Source organism: Trichoderma camerunense, assembly GCF_050948025.1.
Source record: "Trichoderma camerunense strain CBS 138272 chromosome Unknown V8C40scaffold_4, whole genome shotgun sequence".
In the NCBI taxonomy this organism is placed as follows: domain Eukaryota; kingdom Fungi; phylum Ascomycota; class Sordariomycetes; order Hypocreales; family Hypocreaceae; genus Trichoderma; species Trichoderma camerunense.
This window is the reverse complement of record NW_028145366.1, coordinates 1,012,145-1,039,607: the sequence shown is the minus strand read 5'-3', so window position 1 is coordinate 1,039,607 and position 27,463 is coordinate 1,012,145. Positions and strand designations below refer to the sequence as shown.

The 27,463-nt window shown below is 46.1% G+C and overlaps 12 protein-coding genes across 12 annotated transcripts; 6 read left to right on the top strand and 6 right to left on the bottom strand.

Moving 5' to 3' along the window:
* Positions 1 to 1,155: 1,155 nt before the first annotated feature.
* Positions 1,156 to 2,773, bottom strand: V8C40DRAFT_285334 (HET domain-containing protein; the record flags this gene model as incomplete). The annotated part of the gene is made up of 1 exon (XM_083222352.1): positions 1,156 to 2,773. The coding sequence occupies one exon, from the start codon at positions 2,771 to 2,773 to the stop codon at positions 1,211 to 1,213; it is 1,563 nt and encodes a 520-aa protein (XP_083076258.1). The 3' UTR covers positions 1,156 to 1,210.
* A 1,203-nt stretch (positions 2,774 to 3,976) lies between these two features.
* Positions 3,977 to 6,208, top strand: V8C40DRAFT_285332 (ATP-binding protein; the record flags this gene model as incomplete). The annotated part of the gene is made up of 6 exons (XM_083222351.1): positions 3,977 to 4,086; positions 4,160 to 4,168; positions 4,234 to 4,444; positions 4,529 to 5,122; positions 5,209 to 5,371; positions 5,421 to 6,208. The coding sequence occupies exons 1-6, from the start codon at positions 3,986 to 3,988 to the stop codon at positions 6,206 to 6,208; spliced, it is 1,866 nt and encodes a 621-aa protein (XP_083076257.1). The 5' UTR covers positions 3,977 to 3,985.
* A 497-nt stretch (positions 6,209 to 6,705) lies between these two features.
* V8C40DRAFT_285330 (Zn(II)2Cys6 transcription factor domain-containing protein) lies at positions 6,706 to 8,462 on the top strand. The gene is made up of 3 exons (XM_083222350.1): positions 6,706 to 6,888; positions 6,971 to 6,973; positions 7,020 to 8,462. Exons 1-3 carry the CDS (start codon positions 6,785 to 6,787, stop codon positions 8,431 to 8,433), a joined length of 1,521 nt encoding a protein of 506 aa, XP_083076256.1. The 5' UTR covers positions 6,706 to 6,784; the 3' UTR covers positions 8,434 to 8,462.
* A 161-nt stretch (positions 8,463 to 8,623) lies between these two features.
* V8C40DRAFT_273323 (epoxide hydrolase family protein) lies at positions 8,624 to 10,326 on the bottom strand (the record flags this gene model as incomplete). Its single annotated transcript, XM_083220467.1, has 6 exons — positions 8,624 to 8,724; positions 8,782 to 9,036; positions 9,106 to 9,181; positions 9,239 to 9,779; positions 9,837 to 10,092; positions 10,302 to 10,326. The coding sequence occupies 6 exons, from the start codon at positions 10,324 to 10,326 to the stop codon at positions 8,624 to 8,626; spliced, it is 1,254 nt and encodes a 417-aa protein (XP_083076255.1).
* Positions 10,327 to 11,086: 760 nt separating this feature from the next.
* Positions 11,087 to 12,008, top strand: V8C40DRAFT_263175 (uncharacterized protein; the record flags this gene model as incomplete). The annotated part of the gene is made up of 2 exons (XM_083219438.1): positions 11,087 to 11,382; positions 11,438 to 12,008. 2 exons carry the CDS (start codon positions 11,087 to 11,089, stop codon positions 12,006 to 12,008), a joined length of 867 nt encoding a protein of 288 aa, XP_083076254.1.
* A 1,976-nt stretch (positions 12,009 to 13,984) lies between these two features.
* V8C40DRAFT_263174 (killer toxin) lies at positions 13,985 to 14,776 on the top strand (the record flags this gene model as incomplete). The annotated part of the gene is made up of 1 exon (XM_083219437.1): positions 13,985 to 14,776. The coding sequence occupies one exon, from the start codon at positions 13,985 to 13,987 to the stop codon at positions 14,774 to 14,776; it is 792 nt and encodes a 263-aa protein (XP_083076253.1).
* Positions 14,777 to 15,386: 610 nt separating this feature from the next.
* V8C40DRAFT_273320 (uncharacterized protein) lies at positions 15,387 to 17,367 on the bottom strand (the record flags this gene model as incomplete). Its single annotated transcript, XM_083220466.1, has 5 exons — positions 15,387 to 15,819; positions 15,927 to 16,045; positions 16,109 to 16,165; positions 16,286 to 16,618; positions 16,705 to 17,367. The coding sequence occupies 5 exons, from the start codon at positions 17,365 to 17,367 to the stop codon at positions 15,387 to 15,389; spliced, it is 1,605 nt and encodes a 534-aa protein (XP_083076252.1).
* An 898-nt stretch (positions 17,368 to 18,265) lies between these two features.
* V8C40DRAFT_237421 (uncharacterized protein) lies at positions 18,266 to 20,010 on the top strand. The gene is made up of 6 exons (XM_083214244.1): positions 18,266 to 18,732; positions 18,797 to 18,827; positions 18,910 to 18,983; positions 19,040 to 19,121; positions 19,178 to 19,693; positions 19,742 to 20,010. The coding sequence occupies exons 1-6, from the start codon at positions 18,387 to 18,389 to the stop codon at positions 19,824 to 19,826; spliced, it is 1,134 nt and encodes a 377-aa protein (XP_083076251.1). The 5' UTR covers positions 18,266 to 18,386; the 3' UTR covers positions 19,827 to 20,010.
* Positions 20,011 to 20,049: 39 nt separating this feature from the next.
* On the bottom strand, positions 20,050 to 21,765 carry V8C40DRAFT_285327 (uncharacterized protein; the record flags this gene model as incomplete). The annotated part of the gene is made up of 1 exon (XM_083222349.1): positions 20,050 to 21,765. One exon carries the CDS (start codon positions 21,763 to 21,765, stop codon positions 20,050 to 20,052), a length of 1,716 nt encoding a protein of 571 aa, XP_083076250.1.
* A 521-nt stretch (positions 21,766 to 22,286) lies between these two features.
* Positions 22,287 to 23,359, top strand: V8C40DRAFT_237420 (DNA replication protein PSF3). Its single transcript, XM_083214243.1, has 2 exons — positions 22,287 to 22,528; positions 22,599 to 23,359. The coding sequence occupies exons 1-2, from the start codon at positions 22,487 to 22,489 to the stop codon at positions 23,094 to 23,096; spliced, it is 540 nt and encodes a 179-aa protein (XP_083076249.1). The 5' UTR covers positions 22,287 to 22,486; the 3' UTR covers positions 23,097 to 23,359.
* A 1,261-nt stretch (positions 23,360 to 24,620) lies between these two features.
* Positions 24,621 to 25,437, bottom strand: V8C40DRAFT_237418 (uncharacterized protein). Its single transcript, XM_083214242.1, has one exon. The coding sequence runs from the start codon at positions 25,321 to 25,323 to the stop codon at positions 24,943 to 24,945; it is 381 nt and encodes a 126-aa protein (XP_083076248.1). The 5' UTR covers positions 25,324 to 25,437; the 3' UTR covers positions 24,621 to 24,942.
* A 58-nt stretch (positions 25,438 to 25,495) lies between these two features.
* On the bottom strand, positions 25,496 to 27,366 carry V8C40DRAFT_273316 (uncharacterized protein; the record flags this gene model as incomplete). The annotated part of the gene is made up of 2 exons (XM_083220465.1): positions 25,496 to 27,070; positions 27,217 to 27,366. The coding sequence occupies 2 exons, from the start codon at positions 27,364 to 27,366 to the stop codon at positions 25,496 to 25,498; spliced, it is 1,725 nt and encodes a 574-aa protein (XP_083076247.1).
* Positions 27,367 to 27,463: the final 97 nt, after the last annotated feature.

The window sequence follows — 27,463 nt, the reverse complement described above, 5'->3', positions numbered from 1 at the left end:
GGCGTTCCAACACACCCAAAGCACGTTATGTGGCATTCATCTTACAGTTCTCGGCGGCCTTTAACAGGTTGTTTGGTTGCTTTTTTTTTTTTTAATTATTCGGCTTGCTTGTATTTTGCCTCGGCCTTGAGAGTACACTGCTGAAGCTCCATCATCTCATTTCACACCTGCTTCCAGCCATTGGAATTTGGACTCAGCTCTATTATATCATCACTACCATGTCTTTATGTCGCTGTGAGGCTCTCCATTGTTTTACCATTCATTAATATCTTCTTGCCTCAGCTGGTATTGGGCTTTGTTCAGCTTACCATCGGCGATTACCGCCAAAACAACTGCCACTGATGCGAAGACGCGCAATGAGAATTTAGTCAACACCATAGAGGTTTGCCGGAGCCTCAACGGTAAACAAGGTAAATGAGACGTGAATCCGTTAGGTTACCGTTAGTCAATAGCTGCTGGACAAAGGTTCAATAGCGATTATTCTTATCCTGGTCGTTAAGCAGTTTGTTCTCTGTGTCCAGTAAAAGTGCTGTACTATACAGTATAAAACTAGTTACTTTAGCCTATGATGATATCTTGTATCTTACTTTGACTTTGAGAAATTCCTTCTCCTCGCATCAAACCATGAAAATACGATACACCAATTATTGTAATGAAGTCTCCTTCTCTTCGTCCAACAATAGGAGCAGGGGAACCAAGAAAAACGCAAAGAATATCCCCTTCTTTACTTCCTTCTGGGACTAGACCTAGTAGGCCGCCTTTAGTTATGCAAATTCTTCTTCCCTGCAGATTATCAACAATCTGATCACGAATTTTCCTTTCCCAGTTATCTTTCATTTCCGTATTATAAGATCCGGTTCTCAATTGGGCAATAATTGACTGCGTCTCCCCTCCATGGATCGCTTTGTTCCCGGCAGAGATGACTATGTTATATACCCTCGATAGCACTGTTTGGCTTTGACCTTGAAACATGCCCACTTTATGTGCATTTTGGATAAACATAGTTGTTTCTCGATCCCAATCTGTGATATGACTTTCAAATTTCTTCAATGCTTCTTTATCATCCGGTAATTTGGGCTCAGAAGCGAAATATGAGCTAGAACGCAACGGCGGCCCAAGAGCAACGACAGCGTCAACAATAACACCGCTCGCAGTCAATTGATCGCCGATTAACCGAATATCTCCACGGGCGCTACCACCAGCCGTGAACTTAAGAAAAGTGCCTGAAATCCCAACCTTCAGCGTGACCTGGGGCGTTCTGGCCGAGGGCAGCAAAATCTGGAACCCAGGAGAGGCTCATTCTCGAATCACTCATGGATAGAAGTTCAATTCCATATCCTTGTGAAACAAAGTACTCGGCAAATTGACGATAAATCTGCTCCGTGGATTTTCCGTAGTCTGGTTTCGGCGCCATATGTGCGTCGGTCGCGAGGCCCAACAAGCCGTAGAGGTGGTCTCTTGAATCCGAAGCCTTAAAGTTACAGCATCGCTTTAGAAGCTGGAAAAGATGAAGGGACTGTATTTTAGCGGTAAGCCTCAATACATTTTTCCAATCCGCATTATTTCCTCCCTCTGCCCCTTGCAGTGTTGATTCTGATATCGACTCATTATCAGAGCCTCCATCTTGAGCATCCGTTTCTCCTTGTTCGTGCATATTTGCAGTAATTGGTAGACTGTTCGCCCTGCTTCGACTATAAATACGGCTTACAATTCCAGATGTAAGATGATTTGGGACGTTGTTGTTCCCTTTGAGTGGTGTCCAGTGCTTCACAGGAGACGGATCAGGATCGGATTTCATCATCTTGCGCCTTGGTCCCAGCAGAACACTCAGATAATCACGTCCAGGATGGAGAGTTTGCGAAATCATCTCCATGGCTTCTAAATTCACTCGGTTTGCCTTCCATCTCGTGATGGCTTCGATCGCATCGAGTTTCTGTCCTCCGACATTGTAGCCGCCGACCATAGAGAATCCAAGATTCACATCACTTTCAGACAGAAATTCGAGTGAAGCAGCATTTGCGGACACCAATTCATTCCACATCATCCGAAAGGCGCCAACTTGAATGACGGTACGATCAGGTGCCGCAGTGGCTTCCTGAATAACCCATATCCGATTGAACCACGGCCGTGTTAGGAGAATTTGCCATGACATCCATGGTGCCCAGTCATCTTCTTGTGGTATTTCGACATAATGCAGGATATCCTTCAACAACTCGTCTGTCGTTCGCCTGATATCTTGGTGGTGTAAGCACCTGATAAGACTCGAAATCGATATCGACGGCTTAGATAACGTGCGTAGAGGACGGAATATCGTTTTCTCCACATAATCAACTGCATTGGGTGTTTGGGGTTGATCTTCCTGCTCTCCGAGAAATATATAGGTCATTCTAGATTGCTGATAGATTCGTTTCATGAGAAGAATTTGTGTGTTGCGCTCCATGTTATCGAGTTGGTTGATACAGATAGCATCGGCCCATATATACTCGCAGGTCTCGAACTGGCGAAATCGCCGGAGGGCTTGATTCAAATTTGTGGTAATGGCCAGCCTTTGTCCCTTGCAGATAACATAGTGGGCAACGTTGTTGTTGTTCGTAGTGTTGTCACCCCAAGTATAACTCAGTGCTGCATAGTCTGGGTGGTTTTCATCTAGTGAAATAACTCTGACATCGCAGACCAACGGCTCATCAAGATGTTTAGCCGGATGGATAACCAATAGGCGGATCGAGGGACCATTGGGCAACGATTCGTATTTGTAATCTTTCATCATAGCCATGTCTGCGCAATAAGAATTGATGGAAATAAAATGACTCATGGGAAGACAGTAGTATCTCTAGAAACATACAGTAAGATATCTGTTCTCCGAACTACCAGTCGTAGATCGCGCTTGACATTTTACTCCAAAGGCGGGGATTGAGTATTATTAACCAAAATTACCACATCATAGCTATGAGAGAGAAAAAACATATGGCACAATGTCTCTTTCCAATTTAGTAGCTTGGCATTGCTATCTAAATCCCCTTTATTAGGCAACTTGCAGTGTGAAATGGTTGCCTCTCTCCCTCGGGGCAATTCCTATGCCGATGCCCATTCGTATGATCGCTTAAGTCAGAAGCCCTTCGTTATTCGCTGATATATATAGAATGTATAGTCGATCCATATTATACATCGTAAGGCATGAAAAAATGAACTCCATCATGTGGTCTGCCTTGGAGAAAGCCCATATTAGGCTAATGAAATTGTGCAGTCTCAACCCCTGATATCAGATATCCTGCACACTATATTCCACCGCAACTTACCATCGACGATTTCAGTTGGACAATACTGTCGCACCCTGCAGCCAGATGCTTGGTAATCTGAGTAACTAGGGCCTTAACTACCATCCTACCTAGCACGGTATGTAGGGCCCTTGATAAGCTGTAGAACATCATAGTGGCAGGGAGGTAGAGTATGAGGTAAAGTGGATAGCCAAGACATATACTTTCCGACTAAGAGTAATCAGATCAAGTAACATCAATAAGGATACAAAAGCCAAGAATATTACAAATCGGATCATCACAGACGACGGTTTAGATTGGGAGGAGCTTGGGCTAGGGGGGCTACGAGATATCGTGTGACTACGAAGGCCACATTGAGCCAGCACATATCAGTGTCGTTACAGAAAAAATGGAGATCAGACCGGAGGGAGCAGGGTTGATAGTTTTCTTCATCAAACGGGCCGATGACGTTGGGCCGCAGCGAAACACTTTTAGCTACGGCACGGGGTGGTCAGTATGTAATAGCGGCCCATTATAATGCAGCTATAAGGCACTTTAAGACAGGGCTGATAAGACACGATCATGTCTCTGTGCTCCTTGGCTTCCTATTCTCGCCCTCTTGCACTCTCACTTAGTCTTCCTCAATGGCTAATAGTGACTTAAACTTCGCGTTATATTTGGGACCTACAACATCAGGGTGTTACTTTACATGTCAAAGAGATGTTAGCCAAATGACAGAAAGCAAAGAAAAAGAAGAAGTCGTCAGAGATCAAGAACAGGATCTTAAACAAGCCATGGAGAGACGAGTTAAACTGATGCGTGTTCTGCAAACGTAAGTGAAAGCATACGAATGGTTGTTGTTTAAAGACTGCTAAGACTAAAGTTATCTATTCACATGGTAATAGTTGGGATTCGTAAGTATTATGTTGACTGGCTAGGCTGTTTTGTTCATTGCTGATGTAGACCTACCAATTCCTAGAAAGGGCTGCACATGGCAAGAGACAGAGGCCAGTAAGCCTCGCAAGGTAGAGAAGCCAGAAACATACACTTACGTCTTCAAATTCGCTCAACGATCGCACGGAGATACTATGTCAAGTGTCGTCTACATCTACGGTGAACTCATTCGCAATGTTCTAAAAACCCTTACTCGAGAGGACCTTGGGCCATCTTTCCGCGCGAACGAGGAATTAGTGAGTGTCGAAATATGCAAAAAATGACGATCTATCCTCCTCATTGCTGACAATTTCTGTCTTTTTCTTTTTGTCTTTATTCAGAATCGAGATGACTTGAAGTTTATTTACCACCGGCGACACGAGCTTGCTACAATGCAAGATAAAGAGCGCGCTCAATCACCAGCTGTCACTAATCATGAACTTATTTTTGAGATTCAAGCTGCTCTAGACCTTATCGACGAAGAATTTTCCGATGTCGCAGACGAGCTATCAAGTCTCCCAGAAGGAGAAATTACATATGACCTGCTCTGGACTGTATTCCCTCCAAGATCTTTCGTGACCTCTCAGGATACATTTGGTCAACAGCTTGTGCTTCGTGTTAGGGCGACGAGATACGTTGTCTCCCCTGATGGAAACCCGGAGTGTTTTCAGATTGCGGCAGATTACATTGATTCCAACGGAAAAAAGACGGGGTTTGTTCCAGTCATAAAGCTCCAAATCCCTGCCTTTCGAAGCTCGAGATTAATATTGCAATTGCGCCATTACCCATTTAATCTTCGACCAAGTTATCTGGAGGATCGAAAGACTCTGGTCTCTAGGGCGGATAAAGTACTGCGTCTGTATGGACAGCAACTTCAAGAATACCAGGGCCATGCCAGCGGAGATCCTTTCAATTCACTGGGTGATAAATTCAACGTAATGCATATCCTTCTACCATTTATACTCTATTGCCCAATTTTGAAACATCGGGAGTAGCTAACTGGCTTAACATATACTTCAAGTCTCATGGCCGAATTGTTCTTGATCCTACAACGCTCGATCGAGTCCAGCCAAACAACAGACTCGTTCCACACATCGTTCAGTCTTTGCCGGACCTCACCGACGATCAGAAATTACTCGTGAACCCCGTGCTCTATGGCTTTAGTCTTGGGGATAAGATGTGGGGTTAGCGCCTTGAACTTCTCTTATTTTTATTGATCTAACATATTTGAAGGAGCTTTCGCTGTAACAATGCTCCACGATGTCGAGTGGAATGACAACATTCTCAACGATTTAGTCATTTCAGATGACCAAAAGCAATTCATGCGCGCTCTGGTGGAGTCACATTCCACAAGCAGCTTCGACGATTTTGTCCGCGACAAAGGCAGAGGGTTGATTGGCCTCTTGGCCGGCCCGCCAGGCGTGGGCAAAACGCTTACTGCGGAAGCTGTAGCGGAGATAGCCCGGAGACCACTTTACATGATCTCCTCTGGTGAACTTGGTTCGCAGCCAGAGTCTGTGCAGAAAGGACTTGACACCCTCATGGAGCTTGCTGAGGCATGGCATGCTGTCGTGCTCCTGGATGAAGCTGACGTATTCCTCGTCGAACGAGACGACACTAACCTAGTACGCAACGCTATCACATCTATATTTTTGAGACGACTGGAATATTACCAGGGCGTCTTAATTCTGACTACCAATCGTCACGCGAGCTTTGACCCAGCCTTCAAGAGCAGGATTCATTTTTACTTGGACTATCCCGATCTAGATGTTGATACGCGAAAGATTCTCTGGAGGAGCTTCATGGCTCGCTCTGCTGCCAGTGGAAAGGTGGCAGTTGATGTTGCAGAACACGAACTCGAAGGACTGGCCGAATTCCCGCTGAATGGGAGGCAAATCAAGAACATTATGAATATTACTCAGATAGTGGCTGTGAGGAGGGGGATTTCTATCAGCTGCGAGGGGATACGCATAGCGATGGGATTCTCGCATCACCTTGTCGAGGCTGAGATTGCGGGTTGAACTACATGTATTTTTCAAGCTGGTACTCCGAATGTCACTACCTTTGCGCTATAGAAAACAATTTCAGTAAAAGAAAGACTTTTTCCACCTATGGCTTCCCATTCATCATGCTCTATATATACCTTACTGGGTATAGTAGGCAGGCTACAAGTCTAGTAAAATTCACTAAGATTGCTATTTTATTCAGTACTACCTTATGCAGAGTTCGTTTTGTAAGCAACGATGTTGCTACAGGGTCCAGATCCAACAGGGTCGTTTGCCTTTCTAGATTGCGATCAGTCCACTGGTGTCATTATGAGTCTTTATGACCCGCATGGCTTACCTCTAATGGTAGGCCAAACAGGCTTCCAGCGAATCGGATCAGCCATACCGTATATGCAAACTAAGGCGGCTGAAGTGACATACTCTCCACTTTTGGTGAGATTCGGGGAATATTTCTATAAACGCCCAACATCCATCCGCTCCTCCGACTCCAATTATATTACGCTTCTGACCTAGCAAGAACTTGAAAAGAAAGCCCACCACATGATACTCCGTGATAACAATATTTTATCATTTCTTTAAAAAGGCAACCAAATGGTACGAGGCCCCCGTGTACAGCATGTACCAAGCCAAGAGGGGTATACAGAGCGGCGGACAAGGGCAAGCAAGCCCAAAGTACGGACAGGTTGCAGGACGTGGTAAGCTTCATCTTATTACCCCAAAGCTCTATATTTATTTTTAGATTGTCTAAAATTTGACTAATCATCAACTCTCACATAGCAAGTAAGCATTTACGCAAACGCTGTTTTCATTGGCTCACATTGAATAGGAAACGCCGGCTCAAGTGTGGAGAGGAGAGGCCAATCTGCCTGAAATGTAGCTCAGGGGGGTTTATTTGCGACGGCTACGAAGATGAATCGGAACAAAATGAACAAGATACCATACGGATGCCAAACACTTACAAAGTGCAGTCGCAGCTAAATCAGCAACTATGGAGACCTATTGCAGCTGATATTGATGCAACCCATACAGAGCGACTGCTTTTCCACACTTTCAGAATTGCAGCAACCACTGACGAAACCTCTGGCCTTGAATGTCCGTTTGTTCCCTTCTTCAGCCGGGTGTGTCCGCAAGTTAGTCATCATGAAGCTTCTGTAAAGCACGCTATGATTGCTCTTGGATCAGCCTACAAATTTCTCCAGTTATCTAATACCGCAGCCAATTGTGGCGGCACACTTGAGAGGTGGAACATAGTTACCATCGACCAGTATATCAAGTCTATGTCACAGCTCCAGAGATATACCGGCGAGCAAAGACAAGGAAACGTCATCTTCACCCTTATCTGCTGTCTTTCTTTCATCTGCCTGGAAATTCTGCGAGATAATCGTATTGCCGCCTACACACATCTTAAGAATGGACTGAAGATTATCGATGGCCTGCCACCCTTTTTATTCGGCTTCCTTAATAGTCCGGCAGCAACGGCGGGGCAAACAAAGGCCGAATTGCAAGACACCATCAGGGTGTTCGGCAGGATTGAAATGTTTGGTTGCTTCTATTCGCCCGGCTTTCGGCCCGTCGTCGCAATGAAAGTTTACAATTCAAGGAGATTTTATGATGGTTCAGAAATGAAAACCCTACACAATGGGGAAGAAGCGCATTTCCATGCCGTTAATTATTTTAGAGATATCATGAGCCGCTGCTATGAGACTTCTGCTCACTTTGGTGATGCAACATTTTGGTCACAGCCTGAAGAGCAAAAACAGCAGCAAGCACTCGTTATACGAGCTATCAAGTTGTCGACCCTTTTCCAATCCCTTACTGAGGCGCCAGATGCTCCAAAACCAGGAAACAATGACTTCTTCTGCATTCAGCTAGACCAATTAAATATCTGCTGCGCGAAAATTCTCTTGGAAAAGATGGATGATTGTCACCTTCTCGATTCTATGAGGCTCAACTTACCAGAATTCCCAACACTAAGTGCGTTGAGGCAACAACTCAACGCCCTCATCACCATTATTCGCCCATACGCTGCTAGCATACCATCGAAGAAGCTAAATTTTGGCTTTGCCCACGATGCGGATATTGTCGGTCCATTATACTACATTGCAGTTCGCTGTGGGGATTCTTCTGTCAAGAACAAGGTGGGCGCGCTGCTCTATGAAGTAAACAGGTTTCGTGGTGGCTTTTGGGACGACACAGCGATTCAAAAAGTGGCCAAGATTGCGATGGAAGCCGTCAGTTAGCAAAGATGATCTGCTATCTTCGAGGCTCTGGTGAATAGTATATATAGGCATAGCAAAATATATTAATGACCATTATCAATAATCCAATCTACCTGATGAGAGCGGAACCTCTCGTATGCTGAATCCAAGCCGACCATCGGAATGAGATCAGGCTGTTACTACATACATACTCTATGAATTGACAGCCCTATCAACTGCTGTGAGTACGCCAGTATTTTCCAATCTTTCTGATATCACTGGCCAATGCGGGCGGATTATCTAGGCTCGGGAAATGGCCACCAAACTTGTGGACTATAATTATTATTAGCAACTCCCTCTCAATAACGTGACAAAGTCAAGATTCCTTACATGAATAGTCGACAAGATTTCCGACTGTTTCAACTAGTGCCTTTGGCCAGAAGAACACATTATACTGAAAGTCGCTATACAACAGAGGTGCATCTGTCTTTGCTTTTGTATAGTTCGTTGTAAAGCCGTTGGGATTCTGGTAGTATATATAGACAGAAGAGATGAATGACTGAGAAAGATAGTACAATGACACATGTCGAAGAATTTCATTGTGTGTAATAAGAGACGGCCCCGTCCCTTGTCGTGGGTCAGACCCTATATGTCACATTATTATCCCAGATCATGATGGCAAACGACACCGGAAAAAAAAGTTCCTTTACTTACATGAAATGATCTTTTCCGCAATCCAGGCCAGTTGCCCAACAGGGTTGTCATACAGGGAGAGACCAATTGTATTCGGCTAGAACATACCAGTCAGAAAGCTCGAGGCCCTCGATAGGTGGAGACTCGTCCATACCTTTGTGGCCTGTTCAGAGAAATACGCATTTCCGGTGCTTGCCCACTCAAGATATCTATTTTCCTGTTCAACCTCCCTCGGTGAAAGTGTGATATTCGCAGCGGTTAGCTGCTCTGTGTCAAGTGGCGTGAATGGCAAAAAGCTCAGGTGTATCGCCCGAACGGTTCTGTTGAATCGGTCGTATAAGTCGTACCCCACGACGCATCCCCAGTCAGTCCCGTGTACTGCATAGGTCTTATAACCCAAAACCTCTGTCATGAGTTTATTGAATATGTCGGCAGTGTCAGATGTTGTCCAGCCATCAGGTGCGGGAGATGAGAGTGCGAATCCCGGCAGAGAGGGTATCACAACATTGAAAGAGGTATGCTTAGAAGCTATGGCTGAACTGTCTCGGACAAGCAAATCAACTAGAGGTAGCATCTCTAGGAAAGAACCTGGCCACCCATGTAGTAGAATGATGGGTATAGCGTTAGGGTCCTCAGATTTCTCATGAACAAAGTGTACATCTTGTCCATCAATGTTGGCAATGAATTGGTGGTATCTACGGAAATAGTTAGTGTGTCTTGTATATAAGAGTGATTGTTATGCCGGGCCCTACTTGTTGATAGAGTTCTGCTCCTTTTCCCAATCAAAATTGGTAGTCCATTCATTCTGCAGTTGTCGAAGTATAGATAACGGCATTCCCGTTAATAAGGTATTGTTCGGGCCCATTTTAGCGGTCTGAAGTTCAGTGGATGGAAGGTGAGTTCCTTTGACAAGGTCAAGCATATGCGGCACATATCGAGTAAAATCCAGTTTTACTTGCCTGACATTGGGCGGTCCAATGTTGATTGCTCTAGATAGTAGTCCAAAGACTAATATTAGTAAAGCAGGTATCATCATATTATCAGTGCACAGCAGCTCGCTCATTCGATATGCGTCTGCTTTACTAGAGTCATCAATATCGTCAAGGCTTCAATGAATTCAGAGATCATACATAGTCAGAGTATGATAGGACAATATAGATGAGTTCAGATATCCAGGTTTTTCTCTGAGTTGTTACAATTTAAAAGTCTAAGTTTACCGGTTTGAGATCGGATGCAGCGCATCTGTTTTATACACAACCTGAGGTCTGTAGAGATAGATTTGGCCCAAGTTGCCTCATAAGTTCACAAACATTTCCACCCCATAGGCTTACATATTGAATATCAGATTTGTAAGAAGCATATACGATTTGTATTGCCCTAATAGCTAATTTATAAGCTCGACTCATTATTAGTTTGTATTTTACATACCTTGGAACGCTTAAATTGGAGAAGGATATAGTTTCTTACTCTCTATATACGATATGTTCAACCCTATTGGCTGCACTGCGCAAATAGAGAGGTATGGCATAGTATTATTAATATCGTTTAATACATATACACCTTTGAAGATCAAGGTTAATTGATACCGACTCAGTACCCTAGACATATATTCATCGGGGGGTATAGTATAGCCCGGCTGCTAAATAATTTGATCCCGACACTAGCATACTAGGAACGGTGTAAATTAGGGCGCCCCCACCTACAATAAGCTGCATATACGATACATCACAGCTCATTCGCTACAATTTACATCTCTTGCCGCTACCTCGGCAGATGAAGAGCTACAATGACTAGTTGCTGAAGACACTCTATAGGGCACTAAAAGTTGAATGGAATCTCAAACCTTCGTAATGGAAACAAAAGACATGGCATCAGATGTATATAAATATGTATATTGATCGCCCTTGTGTACGCAGCCTTATGCTCTAACACTTCAAGATTGCAAGCTTGGAACATTTCCTATTATCAGTCATCTCTGAACAGTAAAAATTACAACTCAAAAATGTCTCCTCCCGTGTGGTTCATTACTGGCACTTCACACGGTTTTGGGCTCCTCCTTAGCCTTCAAGCTCTTCATGCTGGACACAAAGTCATTGGCACAGTTCGGAATAAGCAGCGTTCAGCTGACGCCGTCCGGTCGATAGAACAAGCAGGTGGCAGTGTCGTCGAGCTTGACATGACTGAACCACGAGATAGCATTATTGAGAAAGTGCAAGCAGCAGAGAAGATTCATAGCAGAATCGACTTCCTCATAAATAATGCCGGCTACTCAACTTTGGGACCAGTCGAGTTCTTTACGTATGTGTTCTTATAATACAACTAGTGATAAATAAGCTAACATTATGTGGAATAGTGAAGACGATGCCACCAATCAGTTCCGGACGAATGTATTTGGACCACTCTTTACGATCCAGTCTGTGCTACCCGGAATGAGAGCACGCCGTCACGGAACAATTGTGAACATCAGCAGCGTTGCTGGCCAAGATGCGCTAGCCAGTTGCGGTCTGTATGCAGGGAGCAAATTTGGCCTGGAAGGTCTAAGCGAGGCTCTGGCGAAAGAGGTCGGCAGTTTCGGCATCTCGGTGCTCATTGTCGAGCCAGGGGCGTTTCGTACGAACTTTTGGCACGCGAGCATTTTGAGGAACGTCCCGGCAGATATAGGGTATGAAGGTACGCCGGTCGATACTGTCCTTAACAAGTTTCGTGATTCTGCTGGTAAACAAGCAGGCGATCCCGAAAAAGCAGTAGACATAATATTCCAGGTGGTTAGTGGTCAAGGGGCGGCTGGTCATTTGAAAGGGCACGTATTGAGGTTACCGCTGGGCAAAGATGCAGTTTCTCGTATTGAAAAGAAGCTTCAATTGGTAAAGACGGATGTTGAACTTTGTCATAAACTAGCGATATCTACTGACTTTAGTAATTAAAGCCTTTATAATTGCAGTATTATTGCAGATAATAGAAGTAATAAAGGATGAAGAAAATATTATTGATACATCTAACGCTCCTGCTGTCTTCTTCTTCTCCTACTACTGCTACTATCTTCCTCTTCCTTTCCCTTCTTCTTATTTTCCTTACGTCTTTTCCTCCCTCTTCTATCTCTACTCTCTCTTATTGGATTAATTGATCCGAGAGCCAATAGGCAGATGCCGTCTAACGGCTCTCAGCCAATGATCTTTGCATGAAATTTAATTCCTCATCATCCATATTTACCAGGGGATCAGGCCAATGGGAAAATGCCATGCAGGCGGCCCCGGTTGACATCCGAATATCACTGCATCGGGAAAATTCCACCGCCTCCGGAATATACATACATAGTCTGACAACCCGCAGTCCAATACTACATCAAAAGTGACGTGTAGACCCACTAGCTAACCCATTATGAGGGTGATACTTTTCTTCAATTTTATAATATTCTTGTTACTATATTATTTCATAATGCAGTCTAGCCTACGGGGTGCTTACTAATATATATCTACAACTACTATCAGACTGGAATCTGGGCAAAATTGGAGCTCCACAATCGCTCAAGGATTACAGAGTCTTATGTTTATCTGACAAAGTTTATTCCTTGGCGATCCGTTCCTATACTGACCTATAGGAGGCCAGCTTGTTACATCATATGCCACACAGCCAGAAGACCCCTGTTCAGGAGTTACGCGTAATAACTAGGACCGCTCTTGATAGGTAAGCTGTCGGGTTATCGGCAATTTGAAGACCAACTCGCTAGCCTTTAGTAGCTTCAATCAGCGATTTCCAAATGATTTGTATTGAGCCAAATGTGCGCTCTGGGACTAACTATCTGGCTGAGACTCCTGGTGTGACATAATTACTATAAGGAGATTGCTATTTCCTAATGTAATGTGATAATGTGTGGATTATGAACAGTTAATGCGTAGAAGTTGAGTGCCTTTCCTGGCTGTTGTTAATACCAAATAACCAAATAGACAAGCAAAGGAATAAACAAAATCAAGCAAAAGCCTTCAGCTGGAAAATTGTACTCAATAGAATAAGCACTAGAACTTGATCCAGTTAATATAAGCTCCACCAAATAATGGGTGAATTAGATACGCCAGTTAGATGCAACGTCAAATATGCGGACTTCCAGTCTTTGACGAAGATACTCGAAACTTTGCCATTTAGTGTCTAATAAAAAGGCGAGGATTTGATAATAATTGTATCAGAATGAATAATGAATCTTATCAAAGGAAAGACTGAAGTCCAACTGATACATTGAGTTTAGGTCTATCCTAGAGTGCTGCGTGTTGCACGGATGAGAATACTATCTCAGACGAAAGAATACCTGCCGCTTCCCCACGTCTGTTGTGTCATATGAATTATCAACATATGTCTTTCCTGCCGCTTTGGTAGGGTCAGACCATAAGCTTGAGCATCAGCAACACCGCCACAACAGGAAAAATACCGACCCGCAGACATCTCCACACGGGATATCAAAATGCTACGCTGTGAAAACTGATCGGCATAGAGTTGAATAAGCTTGGATATATCCATACCGATTAGCAGGCCGAAAAAGTCCACCAGTCAAGTTCTCCAGTTACAGTACCCAAAAACATCCCGTGTTATGTCCGATGGGCATGCTGAGTATAGGTTTGTAAGTAGGATGTGCTCAAGGCCAAGCAAACAACTGTAATTCTCCGCAGGAAAGGACCTCATGCCGACGACCCAGAGCAGAGAAGATCTGCGGATGAGCAGCTGATAGATAGAGGAAATCTGAATTCGATTGCTAAACATATAAGGGGAGAAAACTTATAAATAGAGGCTCTCCTCTCCATCCTGTTCAACTTCAATCCGCCTTCCAAGCATCATTCTACAACATTAACATCGTCTCTCATCTTCTCCATCTGTCTAATACAGTTACGGAACGTACCATTGCATCTTCAAGATGAAATTCGGAAACACCCTCCTCACCATCGCCTCTGCGATCACTGCTGTCAACGCTGGTGGCATCAACTGTAACGGCAGCGGTCTCTGCTCTGGCAACAAAGGACTTCTGTCCACAGCCATAGGCCAGCTCCGTGGTATGAATCAGGGCAGTACCTTTAGCGACGGCCAGCATGTCACATGTGCCCAGTCCTCCATTACAATCGGTAATCCATCTCTCTGCATCTTTTACCAGAAGACCGGCCGCCAATGGACCGTCGCCCAGACTGTCAACTTTGTCCAAGGTCTCCTCGACCACGGCTGTGCTGCCTGCGGTTCTATTCCCGTCGATCCTGGCAACAATGTTGACAATGGCGAGCTGACTGCCAACATGGTCACCAACGCCAAGCGCCACGTCGAGGTCGAACGTGCCCCTGAGCCCATCTCAAAGCCTGAGGGAGCTTCGGAGATTCTTGCTCGTAGCCTTGGCATCAACTGCCGTGGTAGCTCTAGCTGCAGCGTCGGCGGCATTGCCAATTTGCCTCATGGTACTCTCTCAGACGTCCGGGACGCTGTGGCTGCCGGCCAGGATGGCTCTTGGGGCAATGGCCAACAAGTTGCCTGTGTTGCTCTCGCCACCGGTCGTCTTTGCGCTTTCTACCAGAACATCGGAAGCCGCCAATTCAACAAGGACCAGACTCTTACCTTCTTGGACCAGCTCAAGGACCATGGTTGCCAAGTTTGCGGCTCTGTTCCTACTGATAGCGGCAACAACGTCGACAACGGCGAGCTCACCGTCAATTTTGTTGCTTAATTCAGCATGGACATCCGATTCTAAGGGAAATGGCTTGCTAAACACACCCCATCCCTGATAATCATTAGAATTGGCACTCGATGGTTGATTATTCCTGTGAAAGCATGTCTCTAAAAGGCAGTTAGAAGGGAGCTTATCAAGGTTGATGTGACTTTTGTTGGTTATATTGATGTAACAGGTTGGTTTTATATATGTTCAATAGCTGGGTGCATATGAGCTTTATATAGAACTATAATTAAACCTTCTACTGCAAGATTAACATGTCGTGTAAATTCACTGTGATACTGATGATGGACTAAAGGAAGACACGTTTTCACTTCAAAGCATCTACTGGTGCCAAAGACGCCAACATCATCGTCAAAAGAAGGTACGACTTCTTCAAGGAGGTTTTAAGAACTTGTAGCTTGAAAAACAAATGATTTCCCTGATAAATTAAATAGCTGGTTGATATCGACAGTGTAAGAGTATGCTCCTGTGCGAAGTGTACCAGCAGAGCCAAATGACTGGTGGGTCAAGTCTTAAACTTCAGAAGCAGTTGCAAGGCCGGTAGTACTGTTCGCATCAGCTTCAGGCGCACCATTCGAGGCCATTAGCAGGATGGACGGTTTTGTTAGGGGACATTGTTGGCGTTGGCGTTGGCGTTGGCGATTTCTTCCTTGATAGCGGTTCTTCGCTTGTAGTATAGCTCATCAAGTAGAAACCTATCAACTAAAGCCTCTGCCCTTGTAAAGAAAGGACGAGTAAAGGGAAAGAAGTCCACCACTTGTTCAAGTGTATTGAGTGTTCCAAAAACCAAGGAGCCATCCATGGTGATATGGTATCGTAGTGCGTAGCAGAGCCAGGGGAAACTCTTTGCTAGCGTTTCATGCAAGCCATTTGGGTTGTTTCCGAATATCCACTGAGCGCCACTTAGGGGGTGTAATGGCTTGACAGTGAGGCCATCGTTGATTTGAGCTTGGACTTGTCCTTGAGGCCCAGCCTTTTGAGAAAGCTTTCTTAGTTCTGCCTCGTATTTGTATAGAACCTGCCAGCTGCTCTCGTATCTGTGTGTGGATAAGTTAGCCTTGCCGTAGAAGATGCTGCTAACAGCATGGCAACCCCTTGTCGCCTGCTCGTATTTAATTTCTTTTCTAATTGCATTATCACGCACCTATACATAAGCGAATTGCACTCAGCAGTGCCGAATATGAAGTTCAACGAAAGCTGACTGTGATGATAACTATTACCCGCTCCTATCCCACCGAAAGAAAACGCAATCAGATGAAGCCACTAGAGGTGACTTTTAGCCAACAGTCTATCTATTCAGAGAAAAAAGCAAAGACGCAAACGTACCTCGGCTTTAGATAATCCTGTAGGTGCAGGGGCGTTCCAGCCAAAAAGGGTAGTTAACTGACAGCGATGTCAGTGATAATTCTCCCTCACATTCACAAACTCATATAAGCACACAGTAGCCATATCACAGCCGAAAGAATGCCGGTGGGGTGATGAAGTTGGGAAAGACAAACTTACGTCGGTGGCAGACAGGCCTCCCATTGCCGATTTCTGGGTTTTTACCTCTTTGCGCTTCCCTACGGCTTCTTCAATCTTGTCGGCATTGATTGCAGTAGGCGTTCCGGCGCCTTGTTTAACCCCGGCAAGGAATTGTTCGTAAGTTAATCCAATTTGAGCAACGGGATCCGATGGAGTTTTCTGGGCTACTTTGTAAACGTCCTTGGCCCATTCTGTCAGTGTGGTCCCAACAGAGACAGATCCCTGAGGGAATGGTCGATCTTCTTCAATCTTTGACAAGATTTCATCGGTACGTATCCAGGTCTCATAAAGAGAGAATGGGCTTGTCCATAGCTAAGAGAGGTTCTATTAGAGACGGTGTACCATACAGAGCAGAATATCAGAGTGCGTGAGATTCGCACGCTTCATGAGATGCTTACCAATGTATAGTCAGCAAATGTCTTTCCCGCCTCAGGCTCGTAGATATAGGTTGTATTAAACATCATTTGTGTAGTGACACGCCTAAAGGCATTCACTACTTGGCCGTTCGTGATGCCATTTTGTGCCCCGACAGGGTTAATGAGTAGAGTCAGGCCATTTTTAGGGTCAACTGATCGAAACGAGTTCGCGGTATCTACTGTATGCCAGTAGCACATTTGTCTGTCGATAACCTCTTTCAATTTCTGTGAATTAGAAACGGAGTCCAAAGCCTGCGTTGATGATGCATCCATGAGTTTCCCTTGCTGATTTCTACCCATGATTCCGTACAAGTCGTTGTTATTCAAGTCTTTAGGTTTATATCCGGTATTCCAGTCATACTGCTTGTTACTCAAATCCACCAGAAATTGGAGCGGTAGAAACAAATCGGAATTGGGATCAGAGCATGAAAACCCTAACTGATTCATATCACCTTTTTCAAAGAGTACGTAGGACCCTTTCGGGTTGAGATATCCTTTCCATTGTGCGTGCCATGCTTCCGTGGAGAAATTGAAGGATTCGGCCAAAGTAGGGTTGGCTAACTTGTGAACAAGAACTGTGCGGTGATCGGGATAGAGCTGCGAGCCATCATAGTACTCTTTCACCCAGGTGCCAGTGTTACTCATCTCGGATAGTGTTGCGATAAGCGTGATATAGTGGGATCAAGTGAAGAAGAAACAAGTTGAAACAATAGGTAGAAGTTGGAATGCAGTCCACCTGCTCCGTTTATAACATGAAGATGGGCGTGTCATAGGATCGAATCACTTAGAAACTCCAGATAAATCCAGACACACATTGTATACTACTTATCAATATTGTAAATTAATAATGTGACTGTGACTGTGACTGTATTGAATCAATAGTTCAGTCCACGACAGTCTGTCTCTAGAAGCTCCAGCATCTCTGATTCGATGATGCATTTTTCAGCTTGTAGGTGCCTGACTGAATACTGGCGCTTGCTGCGATCCCGGTGGCTTTAAATCGACCAGCGTTCCAAGCCTCGATTATTCCAGAGTGTCTTCAGCTAATGTCGTTTAATTACCTGGCAGCCTTCTCAGTCTGCTACTTCTTGGATCTTCTTAATTGGGACGTGTCTTGTTATCCCTTCAGCTTGGTGAGAGTACGCCACGCTGTGAAAGCGACATAGACGACGGATCAGTCACAGAAACGCGCCGTGGCGCTATGCACAAGTGCCAATAACCGGCACAAAGCAGACAAGCGTATTAGTTCAGTGCTCAGGTGTGTCGCAATGCTGGCGGCAATGGGGGTGGAGAAGCGTTTATGCGACCGGACAAGTCTCTCCGTCGCAAGACAACACGGGACACAGTTCCAAAAGTTGCTATGGCTTCCTTATTGTGCTTCTGAGGGAACGACATTACATAATGCATGCAAGTAGTGGTAGATGTAGGACTGGTGTTGATGAAGTGCGTTCTTTGGCCGCAGCACTTCTTTGGCCTGCCTTGCCTGCGTTGTGGCATCGCGGCCTCCGACGCCAAGCGGGAACTATTGACAATAGTCGACGATCCATGAAGGCCCACACTACCTACATACAATTACAAAAAAAAAAGACGATTAACCTCATCATTTTGTCCTTTCAATTAATCTCCCCATTGCTTGTATTATCGGAAACAAAAAATCACCGAACATGGATTCTATGCAACTCGCTCCATACAGTGACACGATGCGTCTAGGTCAGGGGTATAACTCCTTTCTTCAGCTACCGTGCGTCGACGGCGCCGTGAAGATAGATCAGTCGGACATACAAACCCACGTGGCTCGGGCCGATCCGTCAGCCAGCGTGTCCCAAGTGGTATCGTACAACTCGCGGTTCGTTGATAGAATCTCCGACGTGGCGCGCGGTATGAACGTCAGCGCAGCATCATCCATCAAATCGGGCACCATCGGGATATCAGGCAACTCGCTCAGCGTAGACGAGGCCAAGTTCGCCGATGGCGACTTGAATGCAGTCATCTCGGTCAAAGTGATCAATCGTAAGCTTCCATTCCTTGATGAAGTTCCACTCCGCTTAGACCATGTCATTCTAAAAGTTGACAGAGACTACTACGACGATCAAGAACCCAGAATTGCAAGTCCCCCACATCCTCCTTTCATGAGACTCTCATGGAGGCTTCAATAATGATCATGCTTCTTTTCTAACAATTTGACAGTTCAGAACTTAATAGAAAGATGAAGATGACCAACGAGACATTTTTCCAGACTTTTGGTGACTGCTATATATCCGGTAACTCTCACTTTTCTTCAATTGTATATGTATATGCATTGACAGACCTGTTGAAGGATTCATCCAAGGGGGAGATTTGCACGGGATCGTCTCGATCAAGGCCCCGGACGCAACCAGAAAGGCCAGTATTGAAGCAGCGTAAGCAAACAAATCGTGTATCTCGTCCGCTTCTATGAGTCGCTTACACGTAATAGGCTAAAGGATGTCATGAGCGGCTCGTCTAACGAGTTCAAGCTTGACGAAGGGTTCGCATCTTCTGCACTCGAGTCAGCACTGCGAGAGACCGAGACAACTATCACGGTCAATTGGTCAGGTGGCGGCCAGATCAAGCCCGATGGGGAGGAGTGGACGCTGAAATCGCTGATCCGGGCAGCATCCGGATTCCCAGCACGAGTGGCAGCATGTCCGCAGAAAACGTGGGCCGTACTGACGCCCTACACCCAGAACCAGAGCTTCGTGAAATGGGCAGCCAAGTCCAAAATCTGCGTGCCCACCTTCTCTCACATCGAACAGTACACTTACAATCTCCTTGACTCGTACATGCTCTACAAGAGGCACTTGGCCCTGCTGCAGACCGCCATGGGCAATCCACTGGTTTTCAGAGAGAGCAAATGTGACAATCACGTATCCCTTGATATACAGAGTCTGCTCGAGACACGGAAAGCTATCAAATACGAAATGGCCAAAATCGTTGGGATCATTGACAGTTTGTAAGTTTCTTCAAGTCTTCTTCTCTATCTCGGCTTATCAGTGGGCAGAAATCAAGATCCCAACGGCGATATCACAACGAAAATTGAATCTGCTGAGATGTGGGCGACACGGCTTCCAATTCTCGAGAACTAGCAGAATGACTGCATAAGGACAACTCTACACATGTAGTACTCTACACACCTACTTAGACACATCCTGGCCGCATCGATTCACCATGGAGAGATGTATAGAATATACGTCTGTATATGTCATTCGTATACTATGTATCTATCTAGAGCATCAGCTGGTAATTATTATTGGCCACCTGTAACAAAGACAAGCCCTCGGTGTATATGTAGAGAGCCAGATACCCCCCTCAAACGAGCTCTACATCAAAGCCATCCAAACTAACATCCTTCAACAAGCGCTCCAGAGGCTGGATATATGTGATGTGTCCATCAATTGCGGGTTGGGAAGCGCTGCTGCCCACCGTTATGATTCCGGCAGGGCGTCCTTGCATATCCCAAACGCACGTACCAAAATCGCCCACCCATGCGAAAGAGTCTTGCCGATGATTCTCTGCCCAATGTCGGGAGTGATTCATAGTAGTTGAGATAATCGCCCATTCTTCACTCATTATTTTTGTTTCTCTGCCGCTTTCCGATGTCACGATATGGCGAACGAGGGACTTCAAGGTGTTGCCGACACCGAACGATAATTGTCCGCTTGCTCCGTACTTGCCCACCAATAGCCCCGACTCGTGAACATTCTCAGTCTCGGGAGAGGTGAAGATTTCTTCCATAGGAACCGCGACTCTCTGGAGCTTCAATTCGCCATTTGTGATCAATGATTCCCGTAGATCCATGAGTCGCCGCTGGTATTGCTCTCCATTTCGATGTATGCAGTCATGAATACTATTCTCCGTTCCGAGATAAACGACATTCTGGATTGAACTGAGGGCAGCCCGGTGACTATTTGGCAGTAATTCGACTAAAGCCCAGTCTCTCAGCCATGTAAATTCGGAAAAATCTGATCCCATCGTAAATGCGACCGAAAATCCCGGCGAATAGAGGAGTCGGCCAAATACTCTTGATGAAGCGTCTATAAAGAACTGCATGGCGTGTGCAAGAACCATGGCGTTGTCGCCAAAGGCAGCAGGCGAAGCAGTTGCATGAGTTTGATCGCCTTCAGAAGACTCGTGGCCAGATTTGCTGTCACTCTGGCTTTCCTTCTCAAAATGCCAGAGATGGCTCATACAAGTGCGCTGATCCATTTGGATGACGTCCCTGAAGGGCTGAGATTTTTGGTATCTTTGTGTCCCTTCTGTTTGAGAGTCAATCATCAGATGCCTACAAGTCAAGGCTACGACTTGAGGTTCGTCTCCAGAGCCAGTCGGGCGGATGGAGAGGTACAGGCCCTTGGTACTAGATATAGATACATTATTCAACTGGCTGGTGGCTATTTGGGTACCAAGTCTGTCAGTGAGATCCTTGATTCGATGCGATCTATTTTCGTCTTTGGTCGAGGCTGGCCCTGAAAATAGTTGCAACGTTGTTGAGCCGGAACCAGTCTCGACTTCAGAGTCGACGGTGGGATAATTCTTCGGCTCCCCTTCGGCGCGGAAGTGAAGAACTGCTTCTAGTATCTCGCAAGGCACGTCATGAATACCGTGTTCGTCCAAAACAGATTTGCATCGTAAAGCGACGGGATGCCCGTAGTTCCAAGTGAGTGTGCCAGGCCTGACACCTACCATAAGCGTGATTTGATATTCTCCGTTGTGGCCGACACGCAGAAAATCAACAGAAGTCCAATCTATTTCCCTGATAGCTTGCAAGATTTGACTTCTGAGAGAAGATCCGGCATCATTCCATAGCCGATGCAATAACGGGTGTCTTCCGACTGTGTGAAGTGTTTTCGGATACAAGGAATAGGGCAGCTCCGGATAGAAACCGTTTCCCGTATTATTAGGGTTCTGTCGATGGACCCAGGCATGTGGGCTTGAGCGTGCGACAAGCCTTGGACATTGGATAATCCCATAGTAATAGAATTCCACCTCATCCAAATCGGGGGCGGTTGGCTGTGGCATCGTCATATTGAGGAATATTGCTTGGAGGGCGTGCAGTTGACCTACTTGGGCGAGGATTCCGGTTTGACCGTTGAAGTGCAAAAGGGCAATGATTGATTTATTGGAGGTTTGCACGCCTTTAAATATATATCTCTGTAGGGATAATAACAAAAGTATATGGACTGGCAAGGTTTATTCGACAAAGCATAACTACCTGACCTGGGGATAATGAGCAACCATGGAGCATAAGTGTCGCCTGTAAACTTTCCTCCCATTTAGCGTTAGGACATCACATTTTTCATTCACATAGTTTCTTATGTGCCCCAGATCTATGCCTCTTTTTTTTTTGAGCACCCAAATGTCACAAATGAAGTATTGATAGCGCCGAAGATGCCAGCCGAAAATGGACATGGACTTTGAGATGGTCCAATCGGCCATTCTGGCGAGCTTAGTGTATAGTATGCTGCCGATCGAAGAGCCTACAAACTATTAATAGGGCCGAGATAATTCCACCTCTCAGTGTCTATTTATACATTTTTAGCAATGTGATTTCATTGTGGATGCTTAATGTCGATGGCTTCCACCAAAAGGTTGGCCTTCAATGCTCCCTTAGTCAGCGCGAATCTGCCACTTAACGCGTCCACGCCAAAACTCTACGCCAGCGTCTATCTCAACCCCACCAAAGCTCCCGAAAAGCCCAACCTCAAAACACGGGCTGTGACAAACGCGCCCGCGATGCAGACTCGCCATGTCCTACTACGACGTTGACGCCATTCTCACCGACGGGGAGGTGCGTGCTCTCTTCTTAAAGCAAATCGCAATGAACATTACAGTTGAGACGAAGCTAATTTAGCCCACAGAAAGTCCCTTGTCGATTCGAGCTCGACGTGCCTTATCTCGGCCACCTCGACAACTCTAATGGCCTCAAACCCGGCACGCGCCTGAACCTACCTCTTTGGCTCGCCGAAATGTTCGCACTCGCTTCCGCAGGAGAAGATTCCAAGCCACCTCTGACGCTGACTCTGCCACCTTGCCTGTCCGAACAAGTGCTCGCCGCGCTCAAGGCCGATCCACGAGCAGTGCCACTACGAGACCAGAGCGCATACTTTTACGGCGTGGCGGTACGAATGCTAGACCTGTTCGACGAGAGGGAACTGAGCGCCATTCTGAGGACAACGTTTGTGGTGAGGGCGGCGGATGTGGGACTGCATGCGAGGAAGGCCGAGGAGTCTGGTTTGGGAGGACAGGGCGAAGAGTTTTTGCGGGGGCTGGATGAGTGGGAGAGACGGCTGTTTAGAAGAGGACACGAGGGCGTCAAGTGGGCCAAGGAGTGGACAGACAATGTGAAGAGGTCATGATGCTGGAGAGGTGGCTGAATGCTGGTTACAACGATACCCTGGGTGTAGAAGAGACGGCGATTTTGAGGCATGATAATGAGTACAAAAAAAATACCGCCGAGAAGGGACGTTCGGTTTGGAGGTATTGATGGCGTACATACAGTACTCCATGCTACAATGCGAGTATACAAGTGCTTAGCAAACAATTTACATGGGATTTCTACCTCCAACTCTTTTCTGTATGAACGATAGATTTGTCGCTTTCGAGAAAACAAACACGTATCCAAAAGAAAATTTCTTCATCTAAAACTCGCTCAATTCCGATTATACACAACCTTGTTGTCCTCCATAATCCAATTCGGCCATTCAGACCTACAAAGTCAGATAAGCATCATACCTCTAATACCTCAATCTCACGCCAAAGTACACACTCAAAAGGCGGTAAACACACTCCTTTTTATATGCGGTGAGTCAGAGACGCCGGAATTCTAAATTTAAGCTATCCAAATGTAAAAAAAGGCATCTTTTCATATCGGAAAGTACATCGAACACCACTTTTCGGTGTCTTTCCAGGGTAGCACCGTTGATTGTCGGTGTCGCTCCACCGCTATCACCGCCATCACCGCCACCACATGTTCCCTGAAGTCGCAACTCTCACACCTCATGTAAGAATACATTTACTCGGCATCACAAAAGTACAATACATAGTTCAGTACAAGAACATGTATATGATACAATCATCCAAAGAGGCGGTAAAGAAAAGGCAAAAAAAGAGAAAAGAGAAAGGAGGCTCAACACACCCAGTTGTACCTCACAACAACCGTTGGGTACTACATACCACACACCGCAGCACACACGCCTCGCCACATCAGCACACTCATACCGTACAGTACGGAGCACGGTACACATCAAATAGCCCATGTCCACTGCCATCTGTCTGTCTGTCTATCTGTCTGTGTTAATCCAGCTCAGCCTCGCCCAAAAACCCCATCCAACGAATCCCTCACCCAAAAATGCCAACTCACACCACACCCTCCTACACACCCCCAAAAACGCCACACACCAATCAAACCTCCCACTACATTTTCCCATCCCCCAATCTCCATTTCTTTTTGCCTTTAGGACTATGCATTCTTATTTTCCATTCTTTTTTTTCTTTTTTCCCCTTTCCCAATCAAAAAGTCTAAACTACTAGGGCTATCCCTGTTCCTTTCCCGCTGCTCCGGTCTCCACACCGGTCCCTTTCCCATATCCACCAAGTATTTCCCTTTTGGGAACCACCTGTAAGAACACCTCGCCTTATGTGAAGTCTGCGAGAATTTTTTATTCCTTTTCGCTGGAGTACTTGCATGTACTTTATATTGCATACATGCATGCGTACGTAGATACATGCAGGTGTACGCACCATCTACTCACCGCCGTATTATGAAGAAAAAAATTTCACAATGAAAAGCATTTGTGTGACCGCCATTACCAGAAAAAGCGAACGTGTATTGTCAATCTTGGCGAAAAAAAAAACAAATATTGATAGAATTTACAACCCTAGATTCGAAAGCTTCAAGCATAGTCGTGCGTGTCCTGTTTCTGTGTCCCACGATCATCCGACAATGTGCACCTCCAGAAAAAATATCAGTCTAGTGTCTATCCCAGATGCACTTTGTTTCCCAATAACACCATGTGCCCTCTGAACAATAATTCCAACGTTAAAAAACAAACTCTTATCCATCGTCTTATCCATCCTATCCATACAATCTGTCCCTCATATCCATACATCAATTCCAAATATCGCTTAAAGAAGTAGACAACAATCCCCCCTCTTCATACATCGTTGATCAAAAGCAAACGCCTTCTCTGCAGTCTCAGTTCTTCATGATCCGTGAATCGTACAATACCTCGCGCCTCCCAATGCTGCAGCACAAGAGTATGCCACCAAATGATTTCTCCACGAAGGAGGCTGGAAAAAAACGTGAAAATTGCCACCGTGCGCTCGGTGATTCTGTGTAGCTGGATCCCTTTGATCCAATCTCTCGACAAAACGTATCCCGACGACATTCGTATAAAACACAGTGAACAAATTGACCAAAAAAAGTACGCCCCCCCAAAAAATACAACAGATGTAAATAAAATAGCCAAGTCGAAAAAAATCCAAGTAGTAAAATGAGCGTCGGCAAAATGAGATGGCAATACCAATAACGCCGAATCCTGTTTGTATTCCCAGTCTTGTTGTGTGGTATATTTCTTTTAACATGATTTCGTAATGTTCAAATCTTCTTCTTTTTTTTATCTTTTTAAGGGGTTTGATATTCTTGTTTTTGTTTCTTTTTTTTGTTTTTTTAAATTTCGGTCCAGAGCAAGTCGATCATATACAACTGTAAGTGTACATCATGACGACGCCAGATAGACACATCCGTTCATCAGCATCAGAGCCGCGCATAATCCAAATCAGCATCGGACAGAAGGTCAAGCCATGCGACATCGAAGAGCCTCAAGTCATCCACGTGCTGAAACACAGATGTCTCAGAACCTTGCGATGTGCCAAGCAGGTCAATGTCACTGTCGTCGACAGCAGACAGCAAGGGAAACTGCTGCTCCTCCTGAGCTGGCTGGTCCACGTAGCTCGCTAACACGGTAGATTCACCTTCTCTGATCGTGTCAGAATCGGCGCTCATGTGAGTAGTGGACGCGGATGTTGGGGGAAGAGACCCTTCATCTGGGGGGTCATCGCCCGTAACCACCGAGGCAGGCCCATCTGCCTTGACTTCAATCTCCATAAACCATGCCTTGAGCTCAGGCATGGGAGGCCAATCGCCGCCTCCCTTGCCGCCTCTCTTCTCGCCTATGCCCGTGGCGCCCCTTCCTCGGCTTGGCTTCACTCTGAAGTGAGTGCGCCGAAGATGGGCTGCCGCGTTGTAATAGGCATTGTACTGCTTTCCCGAGGCGCAGGCCTTGCATCGCGTAAGGGGGTTGAGGGGCCTGAGCTTGGTGGGGATGCCGCTGTCTCTTGGGTCACGGCAGACAAACTTCTTGACCTTTCGGCGATGCTTGGCGTCGATGTGGCGCGTCAGCTCATGCTGACCCCGGAATCCATCGGGGATTTCGTTGCAATACTTGCAGTGAAGCTTTTCATGCGGCTTTTGTTTGGCCTTGCTGCCCTGCTGGGTAGTGCGCCTCCCATGAGTCGCTCGAGGCAGCTCTTGGGATGGCGGCTGGGGCATGGGGGCAATCGAGGTCGCCTGTGCCTGCAAAACCCGGATTGTAGCCTCCCTGGCCCGGTTTGCCAAAGAAGAGGTCGACTTGCTGCTGCAAGTCGAGTCTCCTCGTTCCATGAGAGTGGCACCGGGAGCGGTGGGACCGATCATGAAAGTGGGAGTGAAGGCAGGGGACATCAACATTTGATGTTCCAGGGGTGGGTATGGCAGTGTGGTGGAATTAGGGAAGCCACAACCCACTGCCAGGAGATCTTCGGGCATGTTGAATGCGTTGGAGCAGTCTGACTGCTGGAAATTCGATGTGGCATGGCCAGAGAGCGAGTCGGCGTAGGATGCAGATGAGGGCATCCTCGTGATGTCAACGCGGGGGCTGGCATGAACAAAGCTGTTCTCCCTAGTCATGGGAGGAGCGTGCTCAATGCCCGTAGACGCCGTGATCATGGAGGGCGTAGCGGATTGTCTGCCCGCAAACATGTCGTAAAGGGGTAGGTTGGTCCCGGTGGACGACATGTAGCTTGGGCTCGGGGCCATGTTGGCAAGGTAGACATGAGGGTTCACGCCAATGTCTGGTGAAGAATTCTCTTGAACTTGAGCAAGAGGACGGAAGAGCATCTCATGGCTGGTGCGCCGCCCGGTTGATGCAGATGATGTCGTTTGCATCTGGTGCATGATGGGCTCTGAGCGAACGGATAACTCGCGATACATGAGAGCGGGCGCCAGCGAATAATGGGCAGCCTGCGACAGGGAACGTCCCTGCTGGGCAAATAAATCGTGGCAGTTCTGTTGCTGGAAAAGGACATGGTCAGCATGCAGTCCATCTTGCAACAAATGAAGTCGAAAATGAAATTATTTGTAAAGTTGTCGGCTGGTGGTACAACTGTATGAATGAAGTCGCAATGGGGGTTTCTTGTCAAGGACACTGAGAAACTCACATTCCTGTTCGCACTGTTTGGCAGCGCGCTGGCTTGTAGAGCAAAGTCGGGCGAAACCGGCAGCTCTGATGTGCTACGGATAGAGTTGAAGTTGAATGAATTCATGGTGCCCTGCATCGACTTTGGAGAGGGCTCCATGTTATAGGCCATCGTGTCTGGCTGTGTGTTTAAAGGTGTATGGGGGTGGTAGCTGGGATGTCTACAGTTATTCGACATGCCGAGCACCTATAGTATGGAGGGGGGGGGG